Source organism: Protopterus annectens, chromosome 5.part1 (genome assembly GCF_019279795.1).
Source record: "Protopterus annectens isolate FY-2018-M chromosome 5.part1, PAN1.0, whole genome shotgun sequence".
Classification (NCBI taxonomy): domain Eukaryota; kingdom Metazoa; phylum Chordata; order Ceratodontiformes; family Protopteridae; genus Protopterus; species Protopterus annectens.
The window spans coordinates 623,309,712-623,334,020 of NC_056736.1; the positions used below are offsets into that span (position 1 = coordinate 623,309,712).

Genomic DNA, 24,309 nt, shown 5'->3' on the forward strand with positions numbered 1-24,309 from the left:
AAGGGAAATTGTACTTGACTGTACTTGATGCAGAGAGCTGCACCTGGAAATACTGAGTGTGTACATGTTCTCCTCCCAGTGAACATTCCCCACAGGAGGTTTGGGCTGAGGCTCCTTGATTACCGGCCTGTGTTTGGAGGGTTGTCACACTGTTCTCATCACTTAACCTACATCTTTTTCTGTTACAACTCCATGAATGTATAAATAGATAAAAACAACCAATCAAACCACAGATTCAATGAAACATTTGTAAAAGAGGAAGGAGCCTGATAGATAATGGACTGACAATTGATTGCTTCTTCTGCAAAAAAAAATGGATAATTGCAGCAGCATCTCTTCCTTATAAGCTACGCAACAGGCTGATGGTGGACTCCTGCAAAATCTCAGAAAGCTGGACTGGAAGGTCAGATGTTCACCTCCAATAAATCTCATGACTAAAACAGCACTGCAGTGGTGATCCCGCCAATGAACAGCTTAACATCCTAGAACTGCCACCTATGAAGATGCTTCCAATGATACTGCGTGAGTCACAGAACCCTCTTAGGAGTAGGAGCTTCAAACAGGCAGAGCTGCAAGACAATCTATCTTTTCTAAGAGCAGTGAACTTTGAGTTTTGAAATGTTTGCAAAGTAAAATGTGTGCACATTTATACGGTCAGGATAAATGTGTTTATAATAACTATAATATTATAATCTTAAATAAGCGGGGGGGGGGTGTTTTTTAAAAAGAGCAGATTCATGTGTGGCGGAGTACAGCAAGCACTCCAAGGTGCCAAAGCCTTAGACTGCTGCAGTAGTCCCTTACTAATTGAGCAGCATCCAGGAGGGATGCACTTCAATGTCTAACAGGAGTCGCAACACACCTTACAGTGCGTCTCTTTACGCACGTGAATCATAACCCTCTTATAAATCAGGGCCATTCTCACTTTCCTTACCCTTCCTTAATAACCTTGAATCAGGCTGATATGCTTCCCTCTACATAACATATAACACATTTGTATTACAGTGCCAATGCCTTTGTGATAGATGCTCCACGTAAATGATCCCTTACATTACATAGATTGCTACCACTGCAAACCTCTCTTCCTTTTCCTTACCTATGAAGCTTCAGAGTTCCTTAACCTGCGTTTACTTTTACTTAATTTATTTTCCTCCTACTCCACCAACCCCAGTACCGACTTTCACCCCTTTAATTTTATATTTTTAACATACTCATCCGTCAGCATGTAGGTCTAAGCAGTCTTCTGCATATAATACATACATCTCCATAGTCATGTATTATTATACCAAAGCATCAGTGTAGAAACCAGTTTCAAGCCCACACTGAAATACTTTATTTTGGCTTTCCTGACCTTCTCTATTCTTGGCGCCAACAACAGTGTTGGAAATGTTGCAATACATCCTATTTTACTGAATATCGTTCCCAATTCCACTGTCATCTCCTTTACCACACACATTCTCTTTCCCCAAGTACTTTTTCTTTGCATGCAACATTTTGTGTGTGCTGGTCTTCCCCTTACTGACTGCCTTTAGAAGGATCTCATCTCCTCTATATAAGGTTAGCTTCTGCACTTGTTCCACCTATACAAAACATCTTCTTTCCAAATAACGATAATTGTATAAAATGATGCCAACAGTTGTACTGCACATGCTACATGTAAAACTGCACATTTATCCCCACATCAAACATTCCCGACTTTATAAATAATTAAATGAAAGTTATTTACTTACCATAATGATAGAGCCTTGCTGTCCCTATCCATCTATCTTGTTTGGGTTATTCACCTTCTCCAGCACTCAAATTCTCCATCTCCCATGCAGCTATTCAACTGAGTACTCCTCACATTGTGTTTGCCTCAAAAGGATAGCAGACAGCAGAATGCTCCATTGGAAATAAGGGACCAAAGAGTATAGTCAGGAATAAGGCTTCAGGCATAGGTCTGCTAGTTTCTTCCAGAAAAAGAAAAGCACTCGTGACAATTTACATAGAGGATGGAGGATGGGTCATCATGATGGATACAGAGGGACAACAAGGACATATTTTTGTGTTAAGTCCATAAGTTTTGTATCTTGTGTTATCTCATCTGTCCATTTCAACTGAGTGGGACAGATTCCCCAGTTACATTGAATCCTGGGTGGCATCATGGCATAACAGTTTTGAGTAGGGCAGAACCAAACACAGCTCTGGATATGGATAAGAAGCTGAGCTTGTAATATTTGATAATGGTGTGCAATGTAGACCAAAGTGTTGTGGTGCAGTATCACCCACAGAGAAATGTCTAAAATAAGCAGTAGATATAGACATGGATCTAGTGAAATGAGCACTTGGCCTTTTGAAGTAAAAATAAAGGTTATAAAGTCTGACAGTCATCTAGACAATTTGACTTTGGAAACTTTAGTTTCCAATATGGTGTTAGAAAAAGCACACAGTTGGTCATCTTTACATGTACATTTTGTTTGATAGAAATAAAATCTCAATTGACAATGGACATCTACGGTGTGCAATATATGCTGTCCTCAGCTGGAATGGCTTGAGAAAAGGACAGGCAAGTAGACAGGCTGATTATTCACTTGGTTGACTCTGAAGATACTTTTGGTACAAAGGAGGGGGGGGGGTTCAGCTCGAGAGTAACACTGTCTTTGTTAAAACTGATGCAAGGCTGTTTGCAGAACAAAGCTTGTAGCTCAGAAATTATTTTAGCTGATGTTACTGCAACCAGAAACAATGTTCACGTGACAGAAATTTTGAAGAGGAAGCAGTCACAAAGGGAGCATGTGTTAGGGCTTGAAAGGTCAAAAGAAGGTCCCATGGTGGAACTGGATCCGTAATTGGAGGTCTTAATAAAAAAAGTTCCTTTAAGAAAGGTTTTGGAGAGTTTCAGGGATGGTATGAGAGAAGAATATAAGCCAAAGTGATAACTAGAAATAGCTGCATGGTAGATTAACTTGTTGCAGAATTGAAAGGTTCTGCTAAAAAGTGTAGAACAGAGGGAAGAGGAGGTGAAAACGGGATTAATCCTTACTCTGTGGTCCAAAGAGGAACACTTCTTCCACTTAGCCTTGTATGTATTGTGTGTGCAAGAGATTTTGGAAACAGATAATATCTGAACACTTCTAGAAGACAGAGGACTCATTGGCCATAACTGGAATTGGAGATACCAGTCGGTTAGTCTGAGGGACTTGATGTCAGGGTGAGGCTTGCTGGGATCTAGGACCCATGGAGGTCACAGAAGATGAGGCCACAGATACGGGATTCTCTGTGGAGAGGAGAGAGGAAGACAAAAAGTAGCTGCTGCATACTGTACTGGTGGGAGTGACAAAATGGTCACAGTAAGGCTGGCCCCATTGACTGAAGATCTCAGCTGCTCCTGCCATGTTGAGGTATCGTTTGTGAGGCATGAGAATGCATTGACTCAACTAATCCTCTAGAATACTGGTACAAACTGGAATCTGCATTGTCATTAGAAAGCAGTGTGAAAACACTGTCCATTGCCATATGCTCATAGTCTCTCTACAAAGTTGGTAATAACTGGTTCCCACTTGTTGTTGATATACCACAGATGTGCTGATTGGATGGAAATCACATCCTGGGGAAATGAGTCCTTAAGTGTCTGCAATGCTACGAGGACTGCCCTCATCTCCAGAATGTTGATGAGAAAATGGGCCTCCAGATCGGTTCTTGTTCCATGGACCACTGCCCCTTTGAAATACTCCCCATCCCAGACAGCAGAAGTCTGTGATAACTATGACCAGGGATACTTGAAGGAGAAACAGACATTCCTGTTGATCCAAACAGGAATATATGAAGGTGACACATAGCCAACAATCTGACAGAGTGATGAGGAGGATTAGTAGACTTGACCACTGAACTGACAGTGTCCACTGAAGAACTGTCATGGAGAATCTTCCACAAAGGGACTAGGGTGACTGATGCTGAAATGGACCCCAATAAGTATATAATGAGAGATGTGAGGGGGCAGTCTGATTTGAGATTCTCCCCCATTTGTAGATAATGGGAGGTCAGCCTTGATTCTTGAAGTTTTGCTATATGAAGAACTGCATCCAAATGTCATGCTGTGAAATCTAAGGATTAGGCTGGTTGCAAATTTGACATTTTATAGTTTACAATGATACCCAAGGATCAACAAAAAAGGAACAAATAGTAATTTTCAGGGATACAGATGTCAGTGCCTGTTGCTGCACCATCAGCTGCATTAGAAAAGCCACATGGTCAAACTGGTTAGGGACGACATAGTTGATGATTGAGTTTCCATAGCCTTCCTAGTGTCAGCAGCTGAGCGTCTACTAAGGGAACCTAGGACTTGTTCTACCAATTCTCTCCGAATTTCATAATATAAGATATAACAGTAAATGGTCTCAGGAGAAAGGCTCCCAAGGCATAAACATGCTTCCCAAATTAATCCCATTCTGGATTCCCTATCAGGTAAACAGACAGTGGAGCTCTGTTCTGATGGCTCCTTTGTTTGTGGGTGTTTAAACCTCAATGGAGTCCACACATGGTCCCTTGCTCCATTGAAGGCAAATTTTAGGTGGCATGAGTACTTTGGCTTACAAGGTATTGGTTCCACCACATCTGGCTCTCACTGTGCCCAATTTGTAACCGCATTAATCAGGTGGTCAGCAGGGGGTCCACCCAGGAAGTAGATGCTAAACAATCTTCCTAGATGAGAAATCAGTGGGTCAGTCCCTCCTTTGTTTCTGTAATTCCATAGGTCCACCAAAAGTGGTGTCTTCAAGAGGAGTGTAGGGGAGCCTTCCCTCCCACGGCGGGAATCCTGAGGTGAATCTAACTGCCTCCTCTTGCACTTATACAACTTATGGTCTTCAGGTGGGGAACCATCTGAGGAGTCAGAAGTGTCCTTCTGCCTATGATGACGGGATGGTCTGAGGCTGTATGAGCTGGACTGTTCAGGGGTAGGATGGTGAGGGCTGAATGCTGCAGATAAATAGGGGTGGCTGGTTGGGGCCAAGACAGCAGAAGCACCCCCTTCCCATGCGGGTTGATAGGCTAAAATCCCTCAAATGCCTTGAAGAGTATTCATTGCAGGTGAGAGTACCAAGGAAACCATTGTCCAAGCTGGCTCTAAGTGTAAGGTGGACACAGTAGAGGGATCTGAAGAATACACAAGAGAATTTTTGCAAAAGTTACTGGTTCAGATTCATAGCGAGGTAAATAACCCAACTAGTTGAGATGGAGAGATAACACAGGACACTGAAAGCATTAAACACAAATAAAAAAGCCCCACATTAAGTATTAAACTCTACACAAACTGGAATTTTACTCCTTTCTGCCATCATTGATTATAGATCTGATAAATTTCCATGCAAGATAAGGAATTACAAGCTGCAAGTGAGACCCTTAATTTATGCGAACAAGGTAAATGTGCAGTCCCATAAATAGTGCTTTAATAAGTTAGTCTTACAGTGCCACGAATGAAGAGTGAAGTAACTGATCTCATAAAGCATGTTGAGCCAAATTCTGTAAAGATCACTTGGCTTGAAGACTCCAAGATCATTATAAAACATTTATTTATTTTTTTCTGGGATGATGTGATCTCTGCTCTGATTATATAGGGAATATGAGTGGCACAGCAGCTTAACTGTCTGCAGTAGGCCAGTTGTTCGATGCCCAGAACATCAAACCTGGAAGATCACAAGCATCCTGTCACAGTCGATAACAGTGAGAAGATGAGTGTTGCTTTTTTCATCACTTTCTCCCTCTTCTCTGAGTTTTGGAGTAGGTGTGAGGGCTTGTCCTACTCTGAGGAGTGCAGTGAGGTTGACCATTGGGGGGGACTTTTTTGTGTTTTTCAACCTGTGGATCTCCCAAGGTTTTAGATGCTTTGGAACCAAATAACAAATGGTTGTTTATCATGATCTGGGTGGAAAAGCCATGACACAGGAAGGTGAGACGCGAACCTGCGTCAGAAAAGGTCAATGTCAACATGGTAGTACAGCTGAGTCATTATTCAGGAGCAGTACACTTTGTTGTCATCCAACTCATCAAAATATGTTTTGCCAAAGGTTGATGTTTTCATCATCACAATTTAAGCAAGGGAATATGAGTAAAACCCTCACACTGAGGTTATAAGGAGGCAGAGTGCCACTACAAAAACACTTACTTTATACTTGATTAGGACTTTTAAAGAGCCATGGTTTCACCGAGTTGGACTGTGACAATTTATTAGATAACATTATAGGCATTGTAGGCAATGATTTCATCAGAATTACAAAAAAAAACCTTAAAGTAACTAAGTTACAGCACTAAATAAATAGTGTACTCCCAATTAGGAGTTATCCCATATGAGAAAGTCAGTAAGTACTTACACAGAATGGCAGATATGTTTTAAATGTGGTAGCACAATGAACCGGGATAATTGCATTTCCACTGACTGTGCAGAATTCACCCACTGGAGTGAGAGGAGGTCCTGATGCTTTCTGCAATATATAAAGTGCAATCTGAAAATGAAATTACAAAACAATTAGAAATCTAACAATGATAAACTGTGATCTAATCTGTACTGCAACTCACCAATAAACAAAAGCAATATTTATTTAATCATCAGCTAAACTCATTAAAGGGATGCAGTTCTTACCAATACAGTCACAATACAATGACTAAATTGCATTCAAAATGCAACAGGCATGTTAACTTCCCTTTTCCTGTTCGGCAAGCATTCTCAGGATCGTGGACCATTTGATGCAACCCACAGTGCTGTTCTAGTGTTTTGACAAAGATTCACCATTTATTTACTGAGTTCAACAGGAGGCCTTGCCCTGGTTTCCTGAGTAAGGGACTACTAATCTAGGAGGACACTATAAGAATGAAGAAGCTGAAGGAACAATGTATAGGGAACAATTTGGGACTGCAATGGGTACAGCTCATCCCAGCAAGCAACAGAAGCAAGGCTGGAATCATCACTGGAAGAGATGCTACTCTATTGAAATGGCATACAAACATTCAGAAATCCACACTCAAATACTAACTAGGAATAATTCATCATTACAATCAACATGCTAGCATGTCTTTGGAGTAGGAAATGCAACTGAAGACCGCTGTTGAAACCCATAAACCTTATAAAGAAGGCACCCGAGCAACTAATCAAACCAGAAAATATGTGCAATGTCAGGCAGTAATGTGAAAGACTGCAATTATGCTTACCAGAAAAGCAGCATAGGTGGTCTAAAACCATTACAATGCAGTATTTTACAGACTGCATGCCACTAATTTCTGAGCTTAACTCTCTGTAAGTGCTGCTGACTCACATTCAAGTCCTAGTGACTTGATGAATTAAAGATCCAAGTTGGTTCCATGCTAGTCTGGCGAGGGCCTTCAGCGTCATCCCTATGGTTACTGTCAACTTGTCCAGCCATCTAGTTGCAGGCTGCCTTCTTCGCCTGGTTCTTTCAATCTTTCCAAACATAATGTCCTTCTCCAGTGATCTCTCTATTCTGATGGTATGACCAAAATAAGACAGTCAAACTCATCATTTGGGCTTTAAGTGACGTAGCTCGTTTGATCTCTTCCAAAATATTTTTCTTAGTTTTTCTGCCAGTCCACAGCATGCACAGAATCCTTCTCCAGCACCAAAGTTCAAATGAGTCAATCTTCTTTCTGTCACGTTTCTGTAGTGTCAAGCTTTTGCATCTGTAATTGACCACTGAAAAAATGAGCGTGGACAAGTCTGATCTTCATTTTGAGTGTTACTTCCTTTAGAATACTTTGTCAACAGCCTTCATTGTACAGCGAACAAGTGCTATTCTGCAAAGTATTTCTTCCCTGCTAGTTGCTTCCATGGTTACAAAAGAGCCCAGGAGATTTAAAATTGTTTACAACTTCTATTCTATCATCTTCAAGCTCATAATCTTCATCTTGTTTATGTTCAGTTCTAATCCCATAATATGACTTTCGACTTTAACTTTTCTCAATAAATACAGCATGTGTTCTTTGCTGCTGGTGATGAGCGTCATGTCATCTGCAAAATGCAGGTTATTTATATTTCAGCCACCAACTTTAAAACCAACATTCGCTTCTTCCAAATTTGCTTTTCTGACGATAGCTTCACCGTAAAGTTTGACCAGGTAAGGTGACAAGATGCATCCTTGCCTGACACCATGTTTTATTGGATAGCAATCAGTGTTGCCATATTCAGTTCTCACTGCAGCTTCTTGACTTTCATAAAGACTATCAGATGAGGTATGTGTTTGGCTATTCCCATTTGTGCTAGAGTTCTCCAGTTTATCGTGCTCCACATAGTCAAAAGCTTTGCTGTAGATGATGAAGTAAAAAGTATACGGGCTTTTGGTATTCTTTGCTCTTCTCCAATATACAATAATGTTTCTTGTTCCTCGATCTTTTCTGAAACCAGCCTGAACTTCAGGTAGTTTTTGCTCAAAATATCATTGATTTATTTATTTATTTATTTTACATTTGTTAACTGGATTAGCCCAGCTGAGCATTTAGCTCGTTTTCAGTGGAGACCCGAGGAGAAAAGCTCCACAGTCAGTATTTGCATTTTACATACAATTAATAAGACATTTTCATTACCCGTCACTGTAAAGTTCAACATTTATTTATTTTTATTTATTTATTTATTTACATTTTTAGCCTTCATTGTATTATTTTCAGCAGTATTTTGCTGGTGTGAAGATTTAATGCAATAGTTCTGTAGTTGTTACAACAGTACTTTTACATTTTAGGCGTTCATGGTATCTTCATTTGTTAGGGTTTTAGGTTAAGTTGACTATTGCACACAAAGTGGTTAGGTAGTTTACTGTATTATAGTATACATACAAATTTATTCAGGATGCGCATATATATCTATTTTTTACTTGGTATAGTGCTGTACATTGGCACATTTTGTATACATTACATAATTATATTTTCAAATATTTAATATGTAACACACATTCTTAGGGAGGATATTATTCAAGTGTTTTTATGTGAGCATTTTTTATCAGGAAGCAAGTGTGATTGGCCCTTTGAGCGATCATTTATTCATGCATGATGTTTTAATTTATGCTTAGATGTGGGACTTTATTGGTTTTGTAGTTCTATTTAAAGAGCTGTGTTTTGTATTTTTTGTATACTCTGAATAAATCTGATTTAATGAAAGGTGAAAGCACTCAGTATTAGACATGGCTTGGTGTCCTTTTGCGGTTCCAGTTTTTCATTTGAAATTATTGTCACTTTACTCTGTGTCATACAGACTGCTCAGAGGTGACTTGTGCCTTGTATACAGAGCAATCTCCGACTAAGCTTTAATGGAAATGCTGCACAAATGGAAATGGCACATGGGTCACTCACTCAAAGGACCTTAACCTGGTATATGACATCAACAGAACTTGCTGGAGAGACAGATTTGTCTCGCAGAGGTTGCCCCACCTTTGGAAAAAGCTTCCTATTCATGTTAAACAAAGCCCCTCGTTGACCCTATTTAAGCATAATCTGGATGACTGGATGGGTAACTGGAAATTCACCCCAGGGATTCCACTTGTGTCCCTCTTGGACAGGGGCAACAGGTGCTGATTTTAGTGTCTACTTGAAACAAGACACCCTTGGGAACAGGGGTTGAACATGGCTTGGCTTGTAAGGGCCCTGGGGCCATTAGCCTAGTAACCTCCTATAAGTCTATGAAAAGGAGGACACAATCTGAAAATACAAGAAGGAGCAGGTGAGTGCAAATGTGATAGTGTTATTTTTTTCACAGGGAGTGATGCATGCATGGAACAAGTCTCTGTGTGGAGGGTATGCTGTCGAAACAATAAGGTAGTTAAAGTACAAATGGAGTGTGACTATAAGCAGGGAGGAAAAGTACTGCTGGTTAAGAGGATTCCTTTGCTTATTTCTTAATTTATTTTACGTTATTAACTGAGTGAGCCTATCAAAATTCCTCTTTTTAGGAGTAACTTGGAAGCAGTGATTAGTTTATGTGTCTTTCTCAGAGTCATCAAGTATTTACTCACTATACTCCCAATACTTTGCTAAACTCTGGAATAGTATCCCCACACAAATACCACTTTCCAACAAACTCAATAATTTTAAACCACTGCTAAAATAACATCTTAACCAGTCCTGGTCCTGCACATGCTCATCACCAGGTTAAGACTTTGTGCCCACTGTACATTAGGTACTCTCTAAATACTCTCCTTAAACAGAATACTCTCAACCTCTCACTGAAATGACAAATCAGTTTTTATACATAACTGCTGCCTGTACAACCCACTAAACTGCACATGGACTTTCTCTTTAGTAACTTCTACATCTCTAAAATCTTAGAATGTATAAATGTAACTACTGTATGTGTAGAAATGTAAATAGAAATGTAACCACTCTGTGTTTAACTGGAACCAAGTATAATGCAATACAAACAAATGGAGCTTTTCTCCATGGGCATCTGCTGAAAATGGGTAAAACCCAGTCAGACATTCCCAGTAAACAAAGACAAATAAATAATTAAATTTAACAAAGAACCAGAACAAGAAGATAAAGCTCATTAGCAGCTTACAGCCTCGTCCTTCTGTGCTGTCCAGTCAGACTTGACAGACAAGTACATGGAATGTGCACACACTACACGGGACAAAAAGCCTTTCATATGGCAGCAACGTTTATGCTTCTTTGTAAAAGTGCACAATAATTGGGCATTAAATTATTTTTGATCAGTTTGTTTCTTAACTACAAAACAAAAAGCCTCTACATGTAGCTGCATCAATGGTGTGAAGGGATAAAGCCTTGAATATGGCACAGATGACCTGTGTTTCATTAGCATTTCAGGCTCCTGACAGGGCGGGCAGGCAGGGAGAATGAGAGTGTCTATCCTGGAGGAAGGGAGGAGTTTCCTGGATGGAACCATTTCTGGAGTTCAGGTGAAGGCCTGGATTCAACGTACAAAGGGAAACATCTGGTTTGGAGTGTGGAATAGCAGAGTATCATGACTGCTCTAGGGCTGGGGCAGGACTTGTTTGTTTATCCACCCCTTACTATGTGCCCAGTGGACAACAAGTATACTAGTACACTGGGAGGGCAGTTAGGTCAAGTAAAAAAAAAAACTTTACTTGCCAGGTAAGCATTATCCTTAGAAACCAATGCACAGCACTGGAGACACTTTCACTGTGGGTTACATAATATGGAACTTGTGGGGTTCAGAACTTGTATCCCCTCCAAAAAGAACAAAAAAACTTCCAAATGTGGTGTGAATAACGAGCAAAAACTCAGCTGAGATACTAAACCTTCATTATTCACGTTTCTTAAAGAAAAGCAAAAGAATTTCAGTCACTGCAGGAGATACAGACAGAGAAACATTTTACCAGCTTACATATTCCTCGGGAGGCAGATAGAATATTTGCTTGTATCACAGCCCAAGATGCAAACCATGGACTTTAGTTTCACAGCAAAAAAGAGGAACACGCCTGCAGATTAACTGTGGATAAGATTGGTACAACTGTCATTGCAAGCTGGGCATGGGAAAGGATTGTGGATAGGACACAAACAAAAAAAAGTCACCTACTATTTTTTAAACATCTTTATTAAATCACATTTTAAACAATGCCACAAGTACACATAGGTTCATAGGTAGGTACTAGGCTATTGGCCCTAGGGCCTATATAAGCCTAGGCAAACGGTACCCTGGCTTTTGCCACCCAAAAAAATTATTTTCCTGTGCCCCTGTCAAGCAGAGCCACAGAAGTGATCCCCAGGGTGAATTTCCTATCTCCCATCCAATCATCAAGATTTTTCTTGAAGTGTGCTAATGAGGAGCTTTGTTTGATATAGACAGGTAGTTTGTTCCAGAGTATGAGAAGTCTCTGAGATAGGAATCTATCCCTCCAGCATGTTCTGTTTATTGTGGTGACAAGGTTTAGGTCCCTAGAGTGTGTAGCTCGGAGGGACTGGGATTTCTTTACATGGAGCATGTCCAACAGCTCTGGGTTAGACATAGCTTTGTATGTTAGGCAGTGATCACCTCTGAGTAGGTGATATGCTACAGAGTAAAGCTGGAGTTTTTTGAGTTGGTCTGCATAGGGCATCTGTTTGAGGCTGGTAATCCTCTTTGTGAGGTATTTCGGCGGCCTTTCCAGTTGTAGGTGCCTTGTGAGGTACATACCAAAAGGGGCGTTGTACTCTATAATGGGTCTAATGAGTGATGAGTAGAGGGGAACAATGACCTCTTTTTTCCTGGATGAGAAACCTTTTGTGATGAGGTGAGCCACGTAGAAGGATTTCCTGACTACTGTGGCAATGTGATTATCAAAGGAGAGACTACTGTCCACCTGGGTCCCAAGGTCTCTTATCACACATTCAGCGTTAAGTAGACTACCGCCTATGTGGTAGTTCATGGGTACAGAGTTTTTACCATACATTAACAGACAAGGAAATAATAGACATTTTTCATTATTCTCATGCACAGCGTATGTGCTTTTACCAGTCATCATTCACTCAATCATTACACGAACTGCTCAGTTCCTGCCTTCCTTTAAACCTCACTCCTCCTCCTGAACATTATTCTGCACGTATTATTCTCAAAACCTCCATTTATTTCTAGTTTGCGCTTCCCTTTCCTAAAAATCCCAACTCCGCCTCATTCATCACCTTTACAATATTCAGTCCTCCAATAATAGTTGTGTTAAGATTTGATTTCAGTTTCTAGCACTTGCTTTTCCGGCAGACAATAACATTAAACTTAGTAAGTCCTTGCTATGTGTAAGCAATTCATATCCTATGTCCCATCTCAAAACAATCATTTTCTTAGTTGCATCCATTTGTTCCCCTAACATTTCTGACAAAGTACTCTTGTAGGAAACTTTTAAAATCTGCAGCTCATTATACACCCCACAAAACATGCTTTCAGTTACTTCTTTCCCATCAAAGCTCCAGCATTTGCTATCTATATGAGGAAAATTTCTCTGAAGTCTGCCTGGGGTATAAAATACCCATGAAAACACATCCAAGCAAAAATCCCAAACCTTAACTCTGTTGCATACTTGGGAACTATTTGTCAGTAAGGAAACCATACTCAGTAGTCTTGATCTCCTCTCTGCCCATTTCCCCGTGCCACAGTCCAAGGGGCATGGCAGTCAAGTGTTGGGGGTATTGACTGTGGGAGATTTAGTAGGGGCACCAGGACATGGCAGGCAACAAAGTAGTAGATGTGAGGGAGGGAGGGACTAAAAACAATTTAAAAAGAAAAAGCAAAATAAGCATTGTAGCTGGACTCTTACCTAAATAGCCAGCTTGACAGTATAGCTTCCTCATAAAAGGAAGCTATACAGTGACCTTCACTCTGTCCCAGCCTTTCTTAAGAAATACCTTAAGCTCATAATCTATTGTCAATTTTTTCTGTGTTGCACTTTCAGTACAAACCGCACATCTGTGAATTTGTGCACGGCTGATATAGCTAAATTCTCCTGGCTGAGTTGGATGCCATTACTATCCGATATTCCAAACTGATAAGTACACTTTTTTGCAACTCAATTTGCACTGTGCTGCATTATACATTTGCTTTATTATTTACATATTTGCTTTGTTGTTTCTGTCCTTTGGACTGTTTGTTTCTCAGGGTAGCTCAGAAGCTAGTTTCAGGTGGGGAGGGGGTTGTGAAGCCAGCCTATCTTAAGTGTTATTCATTGCCTGAGGTGCATTTTCTGTGTTGCACTTTCCGTACAGACCTCACTTCTGTTAATTTGTGCAGAGCTGATATAGCTAAATTCTCCTGGCTGAGTTGGATGCTATTACCATCTGATATTCCAAACTGATAAGTACACTTTTTTGCAACTCGATTTGCACTGTGCTGTATTTATACATTTGCCTTACTATTTATATATTTGATTTATTATTTCTGTCCTTTGTCTGCAATGTTTTTCCCACCCTCTCTCCCAAGTGTTGTTGTAGTCTTAAACTTGGTGGCTTTGGAATTGCCCGCCCTTGCTGTAAATCTGATTTTGGTCACTGCTCCCAGTCCAATCTCATTTGATCACTCAACGTAGTGCAGTGAGATCATTTGGGTAGGACTACCCCCTTGCTTCTTTGACTGTGAACACTCCTCCCTGTCTTATCTCATCAGGTAAATGTACTAAGTAGAGAGACAGCATTTGGAAGGCCAACCCCCTTAGTTCCCTAATCTTGAACTATCTTCTGTTTTCTCCCTCTCCATCTAAAAAAAAAATACACTTTATTCAGCTACTTTTACTGTAATTGTGTTCTTCATACTTTATTACCTTATTTTTGCTGTGTGCTCTTAAGTGTTCAAGTGCTTTTATTCTGGTGCATTTATTGCTGCTTGTTAGCCTAATTAAATGTATCTGTTATTCTAAGCATTTTTATCTTTGGTCTTAGCATATGTGCTTCAGGCTAGTTACTTTACATTTAAGTAGGTTCTTGTGATCTACAGTCTTGTGGACAAACCCTTATCAAAACCCTCTCCTCCATAAGTCCGCCCAAGCCTTCGGAACACTATATCTGGACAATTCCCATCACTTTCTCCTGGCAACCTGGTTGATATGGGCATACTGAAACAGTGTATCAACTGCCTCATGTTTACTGACAACCCGCTTCTCCTAGCACATAATTCTTCCACCTGCGAGAAATGCATGTACATCAGTAACCTGGAATCCATGCTCTCTCGTGCCACAGACCGTAATCCTGACAAAGTGGAGACTGCCAGCAAAAACACCACACCACTCACATCACACAGCCAAGCACAACACACACACACCTATGCAAAGGTCCTCAATAAAAACTTACCTAAACAGCAGAGACCTCCAAAACACACTCAAACATTCCACACACAACACCAAACACATCACACACTGCAGACAACACACCAGTCTCTCACAAACACAGCCCATAAGGCAAAACGATAAACCATCACAGCCCACAAGACAGAACAATAAACCAAACACACTAGTCATTGGTGACCCAGTTGTGAGACACACCGATGTCCCCCTCACCAGGCTTGACAAGGAGAAGGTCATAGTCAGTGGTCTGTCTGGTGCCAGAATCTGCCACATCACGCAAGCATTTAAGTCTCTGCACAAGATGTCATTGTACATGTTGGTGCGAATGACTGGACTATATGAAGAGAGACATGATTGAACTCTCAGAGTATGCATTCCAGGCAGGTATGACACTAGCCCTAAGCAGCATCCTACCTTCACCAAGAATGAGACCACAATACCAAAAAAAAGATTGATTTCAACAATTGGCTTATTTTCTTCTGTCATTCCAAGGGGATACAGTATTTGTCTGCCTGGGATGGCATAGTCAACAGGCCTCGATGCTTTGCCGGAGATGGTCTTCACCTGTCACCAATGGGTTTCTGGACCCTGGCCAAGGTTCTCGCCTCCCCACATTGTGCCTTTTTTAGGCAATGTCCCAAAGACAAACCTTTCAACTTAAAAGATCTGTCAAAAAGCAAATTGAAGGTCATGCTGCTTAATGCTAGAAGCCTTAACCTGAAAATGGACTCACTGGAGGCCCTCCTTGCATTGGAAGATGCCGATGTCTGTCCAGTCACAGACACTTGGTTTAGCGCTGCGGAGAGCACCCCTGCCTTACCAGGCTATACCTCATTCCACACATTCCAACCCCAAAATGAGGTCGGGAAGACTAAGGGTGGTGGTGTCTCTATCTTCATTAAGGACAGGTACACCTCCAGACTGGTTTGCCAGCATGATGCACTGGAACTACTCCAGGTACAACTGACAGTTGGCAAGACACCCATACAAGTTATAACTAGCTAAAGACCCCCCCATGACTCTGGACACCCACTCCTCTTACCTGGATCTAGCTGACTCCATCAAGGTACCCACTAACACCCTGAGCCTTGGTGACTTCAACTATCCCACCATAGACTGGGTGAACTATTCTTGCACTAATGCACTTTCTCAAGGATTCCTCAACTTCAACAATTCTAATGCACTAGACCAGCTCGTCTCATCCTCCACAAGGGGAGATAACATTCTGGACTTGGTTCTTACCAACATGGGTGACCGAAGCAGCACTCCCAAAGTATGTTCCTCCCTGGTGAGATCAGCTCATCAGACTGTTTCAGTCGAAGTTTCTCTCCCAACCCCCACCCCCGACATAATCAAGCTAAAAATCTTCTCAAAAAGTGACTACAACCTCCTAAGGGAGTGTATTTGTAGCTTCACACTACCGCCCCCTCAGAGGATGCAGACAACTATGATGAACAGTACACTTACAAGCACCTGTACAACTGCATGGACTCAGCCATACCCAACAGAACTAAAACCTGCTCCTCAAGGAAAAACAAACATGTTTGGTGGACATCCTCTATCAACAGGCTTTACAACAAAAGGATGAAACTGTTGTCCAAGGGTAAAAGGGAACAAATTCCAAATTGGAAAATCTCCCTCCTTAGCCTCAACATGCAAATTAGATCACTAATGAAAACTTCCAAGGCCAATTATGAATCAAAACTAGCCTCCATAAGAAACGGAAACCATAAAGTCTTCTTCAGTTACGTAAGGAACCTCCTTGGCAAAGCCCAGGTTTGTTCCAAATTAGTACTTAACAGTATCACTTACAGTGATTCTGTTGACTTAGCCAACCTGATAACAGATAGGTTCAGCACAAACTTCACCCCCCTGTCCCCCCCAAAGGCCCCTTCGCCATCACCGATACTTGTCCCTTGTTACAGGTCCTATCCAAGGCAAAGAACACAGCTTTCATGGGACTTGATAGTATCCCAGGATGTATTCTGCACCATCTCCAGCAAGAACTGGCTTTACCACTGAGCACCCTATTCAACCACAGCCCAAGTACTGGCTTCCTTACAGCATAGTGGGGAACTGCCCTTGCACAAAAGGTAGTGCCACTAATTACCCCGGAAACTATTGCCCCATTAGTTTGACAAGTCTGCTCTGTAAAGCCATGGAGCGTATTATTATCAATCTCATAAACAAGGACATAGGCAATCTAAAAGCACTTGACCCCAACCCAGTTTGGATTCGTCAAGGGCAGATCTTGCCTGTTGAACCTGGTTAACTTCTTTGAGACCATCACCAAGGCCCTGGATGAGGGAAAGTCAGTACATACAGCTTACCTTGACTTGGCCAAGGCCTTTGACACAATCCCCCACTCAGGCATCATCGAAAAGCTAACGCAACTTGGCGTAAATCCCTATCTCATCAGGTGGGTGGCCACCTGACTCACCAACAGGACCCTCAAAGTCAAAATAGGCACCTCCTCCTCAGATAGCAGACCTATCACTAGTGGAGTTCTCCAGGGATCTGTCCTGGGACCCCTACTCTTTGGCATCTATTTCTCAGCAGTCCAGGCAAAGACAAAAGGCCTGCGGCTGACCAAGTTTGCAGATGACTGTAAGTTAAGTGCTGTCACTGACTCCCCAAATGATGTTAAAATACTGCAAGAGGGTCTCACAGCAACTAATGACTGGTGCCAAAGTCATGGCCTCAAGCTAAATGCATAAAAATGTATCATCATACCATTCGGCAAAAATTCGACCCCTCTTAATTACCACATCAACGGCAACCCCCATACAAGCTGTGGTGACAGACCTGAGCACTCAGGTTGATAACAACCTCACATTCAACCGTCATGTACCGGAAATGGTCAGAAAAGCCTTTTACTTGGTTCATCTCATAAGTAAAGGGATTGCATCCTGAAAAAAGGAAGTTATTACCTCTCTATACTCCTCCCTCATTACACCAACAACTGAGTATAATGCCCTGTTTGGGATGCAGCTCTCCAAATATCTGCATCAACTGGAAAGGCCACTGAAAGAGGATCCATGGCCTCCAACAGCTGTCCTGTGCTGACAGGCTCAAATCATTATCACTCTACTTGGTATCATATCGTACAGATTACTCAGCGGTGATCTGTGTCTCGCCTACAAGGCAATCTCGGACCCTGTCCTACTAGAGATGCTCCATATCTGTAAGTCTAACTCCTCACAAACTACACACTCAAAAGGCCTGAATCTATGTGACATCAACAAAACTTGCTGGAGAGACAGGTTTGTCTCCAAGAGGCTGCCCCATCTCTCCCATACATGTCAAACAGAGCACCTCGCTGACCCTCTTCAAGTGCAACCTTGATGAGTGGATGGGAAACCACAAATTTGCCCCAGGGATTCCGCCTGTGTCCCTCACTGACAGGGGTGACAGGTGCTGACTGAGGTTTCTTTTTGGGGATACACTCTTGGCTAGGCTTGGAAGGGCCCCAGGGCCATTAGCCTAGTAACCTCCTATGATCCTATGAAATAAAGTAAGTGTTCCATCAACCTACTGCTCATCTGATACATAAGAAGTGCCTTATCTATGTCTCATTATTCCCTCTTCAGATTTTCAGTTCCACCTTCCAGCAGTCCTAATCTTTAACCCTCTCATACCTCTTAAAATAGCAAAGAAGGTGACATGACAGCCTTTTGTCAATCACGCTACAAGCACTGAGAAAGTGAAGTCAAACTTCATACAAACCTGTCACATTCCCTTAGCCATTCATGTAGCAATTTTTCTGTAATTCACACAGCTATATGGTACCTTTTTCAGGTAAGACTGGCAGAGTATTTAAGGTGCTCATAGGTTCATAGGTTGGTACTAGGCTATCAGCCCTAGGGCCTATACAAGCCTAGCCATAACAATTCCCTGGCTATTTCCTCCCACATTATTTACTTTCCTGGACCCCTGTCTAGCAGGGCGACTGACGTGATCCCTGGGGTGAATTTCCTTTCTCCCATCCAATCGTCAAGGTTCCTCTTGAAGAGGTCCAAAGAGGCACTCTGCTTGACATGTATGGGCAATCTATTCCAGAGTCTGGGGAGTCTCTGGGTCAGGAACCTATCCCTCCAGCATGTTTTGTTTATTGTGATGACAAGGTTTAGATCCCTGGAGCGTGTAGCTCTGAGGGATTGGGATTTATTTAAGTGTAGCATGTCCAACAGCTCTGGGATTGACATGGCCTTGTATGTTAAGCAGAGATCGCCTCTGAGTAGACGATATGCGACAGAGTATAGCTGGACTTGTTTAAGGCGGTCAGCGTAGGGCATCTGCTTTAGGCCTGTGATTCTTTTAGTGAGGTATTTCTGAGGCCTTTCCAGTTGTTGCAGATGTCTTGAGAGGTACATACCAAATGGGGCGTTGTATTCTATAATGGGTCTAATGAGGGATGAGTACAGTGGGACAATGACCTCCTTTTTTCTGGATGAAAAGCCCTTCGTGATGAGGTGTGCCACATAGAAGGATTTCCTGACTGTTGTGGCGATGTGGTTATCGAAGGTGAGACCACTGTCCACCTGTGTCCCTAAGTCTCTTATCACACTTTCTGTGTTTAGTGTACTGCCACCTATATGGTAATTCATGGATACATGTTTTTCCCAAAGGGGATAACAATACATTTCTTGGCATTGAGCTTGAGCCCATGGCTCTGGCACCAAGCATCCGTTTCTGTAAGGCCCTTTTGTAGAGTATCCACATCATTTGGGGATTCAATAATGGCTCCCAGTTTGCAGTCATCTGCAAACTTTGTTAGCCAGAGTCCCTTAGTGTTGACCTGTACTTCAGAGAAGTAGATGCCAAACAAGAGCGGCCCCAGGACTGAACCCTGAGGTACTCCACTTGTCACTTGTCTGGAGCTGGATTTGGAGTCGGCTACTTTTACAGTGTGGGTTCTATCAGTAAGCCATTTAGCAACCCATTGGGTGACATAGGGATTAATGCCCAACTTAGTAAGTTTATCTATGATTCCAGAGTGGGGGATGGTGTCAAAGGCCTTGGCAAGGTCTAGATAGGCTGTGTGGACCACCTTACCCTTGAGGTGCTGCCTCAAACAGTGCATTGCACAGCTGCAGGATAGTCTTACTCTCCCTTAAATTCAGCAATTTTCTACTGCAGCCATATGCAGTTTGTCTAGCTGCTGCTTTTACTCTTAAATCTAGCTGGGTAGGTCCCACTGGATGTCTACACTTATCCTAAATCTTTGTTTTCCATCCTGCACTGTAACCTCTCCCTTCCCACATGCCCTCCTCACTACTGGTATTTTTATTCTGGAAATGATCAGCAATGAATGTTACCACTCAACCTTCTTCATGATTACTAACCTTATCTAGGTTATCTTTCAACAAGGTCATCTTATCCAACAAAATGGTGCAGTGGCACAAACATGGCTTACATACAATAAGCCAGTCTGTGACTATTACCGACAAACTGATGCAGTACTGCACTTAACTGAATCGGCTGACAGTTCAATCAGTCTCTTCTTCTGGTCATTCTCTCTTCTCCTCTCATCTTTCTATCACTCTTCCCATCTTCTATGATGTCCACTTTCTCCTCCATCTCCTTTTAATAATGTCTCATCTGCAAAGTCTAATCTTAGCTCAATTCTATAAACAAGCAAGCTCTGAAATTTTAAAAGTTATACAAACACAATAATGTTTACCAGCTCGTTACAGAAAACTGAAAATACTTGTAATTTTTTTTACTTTTGTTTCTTCTGTCACCTCTTTTGTATTATGTAAATATTGTACTATTGTCTCTTGTGTCATCAAACTTGTGTTACAAACTGTGTATTAACTGTACTTTACTAAATGTCCTGTTATCAAAGCTTTTCCCCTGGGCCTCTGCTGAAAATAGGTTCTATGCCCAGTTGGACTTTCCTGGTAAACATCTCTCAAATAAATAAATAAATTACCTTTAAGCCCATTTATATGTCCTTTTTGGCATCTTGCCAAGCACCATTTTCTACTCATCAGTATTAGCATACGGAGTAGCCTCACATATGGAACTGAGCACATATGGAACATAAATATTGCTGCACCAATGTCCAAACAGACCACATCTGTCAGGTATCCTTGGGCTATCTGTTCTTCAAACAGGTCGTAATACTGAAGCGGGATTGACTAGAAAATTTATTCTGGCATAATGTCCACTACCTCCTCCACCTCTTTTTAACAATGACTCATCTGCAAAGCTCTTACATGAGTACCATGTGACTTACTCCAAAGTGGTCTGTCAGCTTCCTCTGGAGGGATGTTAGGCCCATCAGTTTGTGCTTGACTAGCTGTCCAAAACTTCTCAATTTTTATTCCTCCAAGAGGAAATGCTTTCCTCTAACTACAAGGTACCACTCATTAGTGTACTCTGGATGTCTTGCACAGCTGTCTTACCTCCAACAGGACACTGTTGAGACAACTCTCTAGCTTAGCCATCATGCTTTCCTCAGAGAAATATACAGCTAGCTTACCCACCCAGTTTCACTTTTTAGTTCTCAAACTGCCACTCCCCATGCAATGTCAGAGGCACAACTGGTAGCAGACTTGCCTTTGTTGCAGAAGGAGTGGGTTCTATTCCCAGACCAGGCAGATGAATCCTAACATAAGGTATGAGGCATTAACCCAAAGCCCCATCTGCTTGAGTTGGTGGTAGCTGAGGTGGATGTAAAAGATTCCACAGCAACTATTGAAATGAGTAGGGGAAGTTCCTTAATACCCTGGCCAAATTTATCCTAGTGGTATAAATACCACCTCGGGTCTCCCCAGAAAAAGAGGCTTCTAGCCTAGTGGGACTAACTTGGTCAAAAATGGACAAATAAATATAAATTACATAATTGTTAACTCTCACATAAAGACTACTGACTGAGCTGTTTTGATCTGAACATAATTGTACCTCACTATCTTAAACACTAAAAAGAACAGCAGCAGATTTTTTTTCATTTCTTTATCTGTTAACTGGTACATGAGCTGGTCCACAGAATCAGCCATGGTCCAGTGGCACATATAAATGAATGAAGAAATTAGTCAAAACATACACAAAGAACATTATACACATAACGGAGATGCATTAACAGCTCGAACAGATGTAATCATATTATATATATATATATATATATATATATATACATATATATATATATATATATATCCTGCAACCAATCCAGGGTTTGATTCCCACCACCACCATTTGCCTACTTTGTGACCTACAGCAAAGTACTTAACCAAACAGTGTTCCTGGGCCAATTCTAAAATGGGCCCATGTGGCTCAGTGTTCACTCCCATTTAAAAAAAAGTGTATTTTTAAGCATTGACATTCACAGGCTGATACTAAAGTTAAGTTATGATAATCTGCATCACTCTTTATTCTTCCTTGTTTCACTCTAAACTCCTTCTCTGACACTAACTACTAGACTGCTTTTTCACAACAATACCTCCATTCTTGCAGCTTTTTTTTTCTCATCTCAGCAAACATGCAACTTGAACCTCTCCATTTTTTAACCTCATTTAGACAAATCTTTTTTTGCCTTATTACTATTGCTTTCCTAATACCAAGGAATGATCCCTTTAATCTGCCAGTTCCTCATTTTAATACATTGTCTCCTTTATAACCTGGCCACAGAATGCTTTTTCTACTTTACTGTTCTCCACCCTCTTCAGCAGGTGTCTGACAGTGACTCTCTTGAAGTTCTACATTTCTGTTCCTGAGAGGCTGTGGGATTCTTCATTTAGGATAATACACCACAAAGTATCATGGCCTCTGTCCACTATTAGTTTATACATCCTCATATTTCAGCAGTCCTTAGTATTAGATAACATTAGGTCAAATGTTTCTGGCCAGTAAGGTCCTTAACTCTGCTTCAGCCCAATTTAATAGAATTTCAAGGATGGCTCGCAACTCCAAGATTATTCTGCCCCTCCCTAAAGCTAAGGTTAAAATATTTTAGTCCATTGTAAGTACAGTAATGTATCCACCATGAGGAGCCAATTTTGCTTTACCTAGGCGGTCCCGTCTTTCTTCTATACTGAATTTCAGCAGTTTAACCATGCAAAGATTCAACCTTCTTCTAGGGCACTCCCAGTCCTTCCTAAACATCCAGTACTCTGCGTCTTATGTTCCACCCTGATTAGTTCATGTCTCACTTATCCCCATGATGGTAACCACACCTGCTGCAGGACTATCTTGTTCCAAAAGCTGCTAATACTAGTCAGTGGTACTGTCCAACTGTTTCAACCTCATGCCTTCATAAATACCCACTCTCAGGTTCTTAACTGAGATATCATATAACTTTTAACTAGTGAAATGGGAAGTCCTCTCTTTAGAGAGGGATAGCTTCATCCCTCCCCATCTTTGGACTAAACTTTAACGTTAGAGATACAGCCCTAGAAAATTCTGTTTAGTTCTTTTAATGCTAAACAGCAAGAGGATAATTAACACCTTTGTTTCCTGAGATCTTCTAAGCTAGGAAACCACTTGTTTCCTGAGAGCTTTTCTCCAAAATGCTGTACTGAAAATGCATTCCATTAGATATATAATATCTTATAATTTGTGTGTGTTACCACAACTTTATGTTAGTATCAACGGTCTGACTATAGATGCTGATTTTATACTGCAGAGTTATGAAAGAAAAATGTATTTCATTTGTCAAAAAATATTAGTTTTATGGTCAAACAAAGGGTTATATCACTAAGTGTACAAGACAGATCCAAGATCTTTGAGGGGGAATTCTACAAACTGCAAGAGAAGAGCTTTCCAATGATGTATGACAAGAGGGAATAGCATATTGCTGCTTTGTGATACTACCAATATGCAAATTATGCCTATAATAATTTCACAATATTTCGAGCCAATATTAATCAAGAAAACAATGTGTCACACAACAAGAATCCGTGGAAATACTGTATGCGTTAATGTTTTCTATAAAATGGCACCATTTGTTCACCAGTAGGTCACACAGCTTTTATGACATTAATGCAGTTATGAAAATATAGGTTATAGTCATAACTGCTATACCAAAAGAGCATTCATATCTCACAATGCCTTCAGATTACCCACCATTTTAATGTTATTTTTTTACTAACATCCACTGCTTGAATGCACCTTCCCAAAAAGACAGTATCACTCTATTTTTTGTATTATTAATACAAACATGGAAATATGTCGTACTGTTCATAACTTTTTGCAAACATTCCAGCAGTGCACACCCCATGCTGACCATTTCACTGGCATGTTTAACAAATCATGTCAGATGCAGATACCACCTTGCTGCCTTAGTTTTATGTATGTAACTTTATCAGAACTTCAGCAATTAGACTTTGAAAACAATGACTGGTATACTTTTCAAGAGTACAGGGAAGTCTCCTGTGGAGACAAATATACTCTCACAAGATACACAGGAATTCTCCTTCCTGACTATACTCTTGTAGGAAGCAATGAGTTAAAGATGGACACTCCTTCCTCATTCACATGGTGTCACTCCCTCACAAAATGATCCACTTCCTGACCATGCCAAACCTACTGCCACTGTGGCATTCTAGGCATC

At 41.2% G+C, this 24,309-nt stretch overlaps 1 protein-coding gene across 2 annotated transcripts in view; it reads right to left on the reverse strand.

The window, feature by feature from the left end:
* B3GLCT (beta 3-glucosyltransferase) overlaps window positions 1-24,309 on the reverse strand; it is a 1,903,418-nt gene that overhangs the window by 470,327 nt on the left and 1,408,782 nt on the right. For both annotated transcript variants that reach the window (XM_044073237.1, XM_044073238.1), the window contains exon 8: window positions 6,348-6,479. In XM_044073237.1, the coding sequence (XP_043929172.1) occupies window positions 6,348-6,479 (132 nt within the window). The remainder of the gene's footprint in view (window positions 1-6,347; window positions 6,480-24,309) is intronic.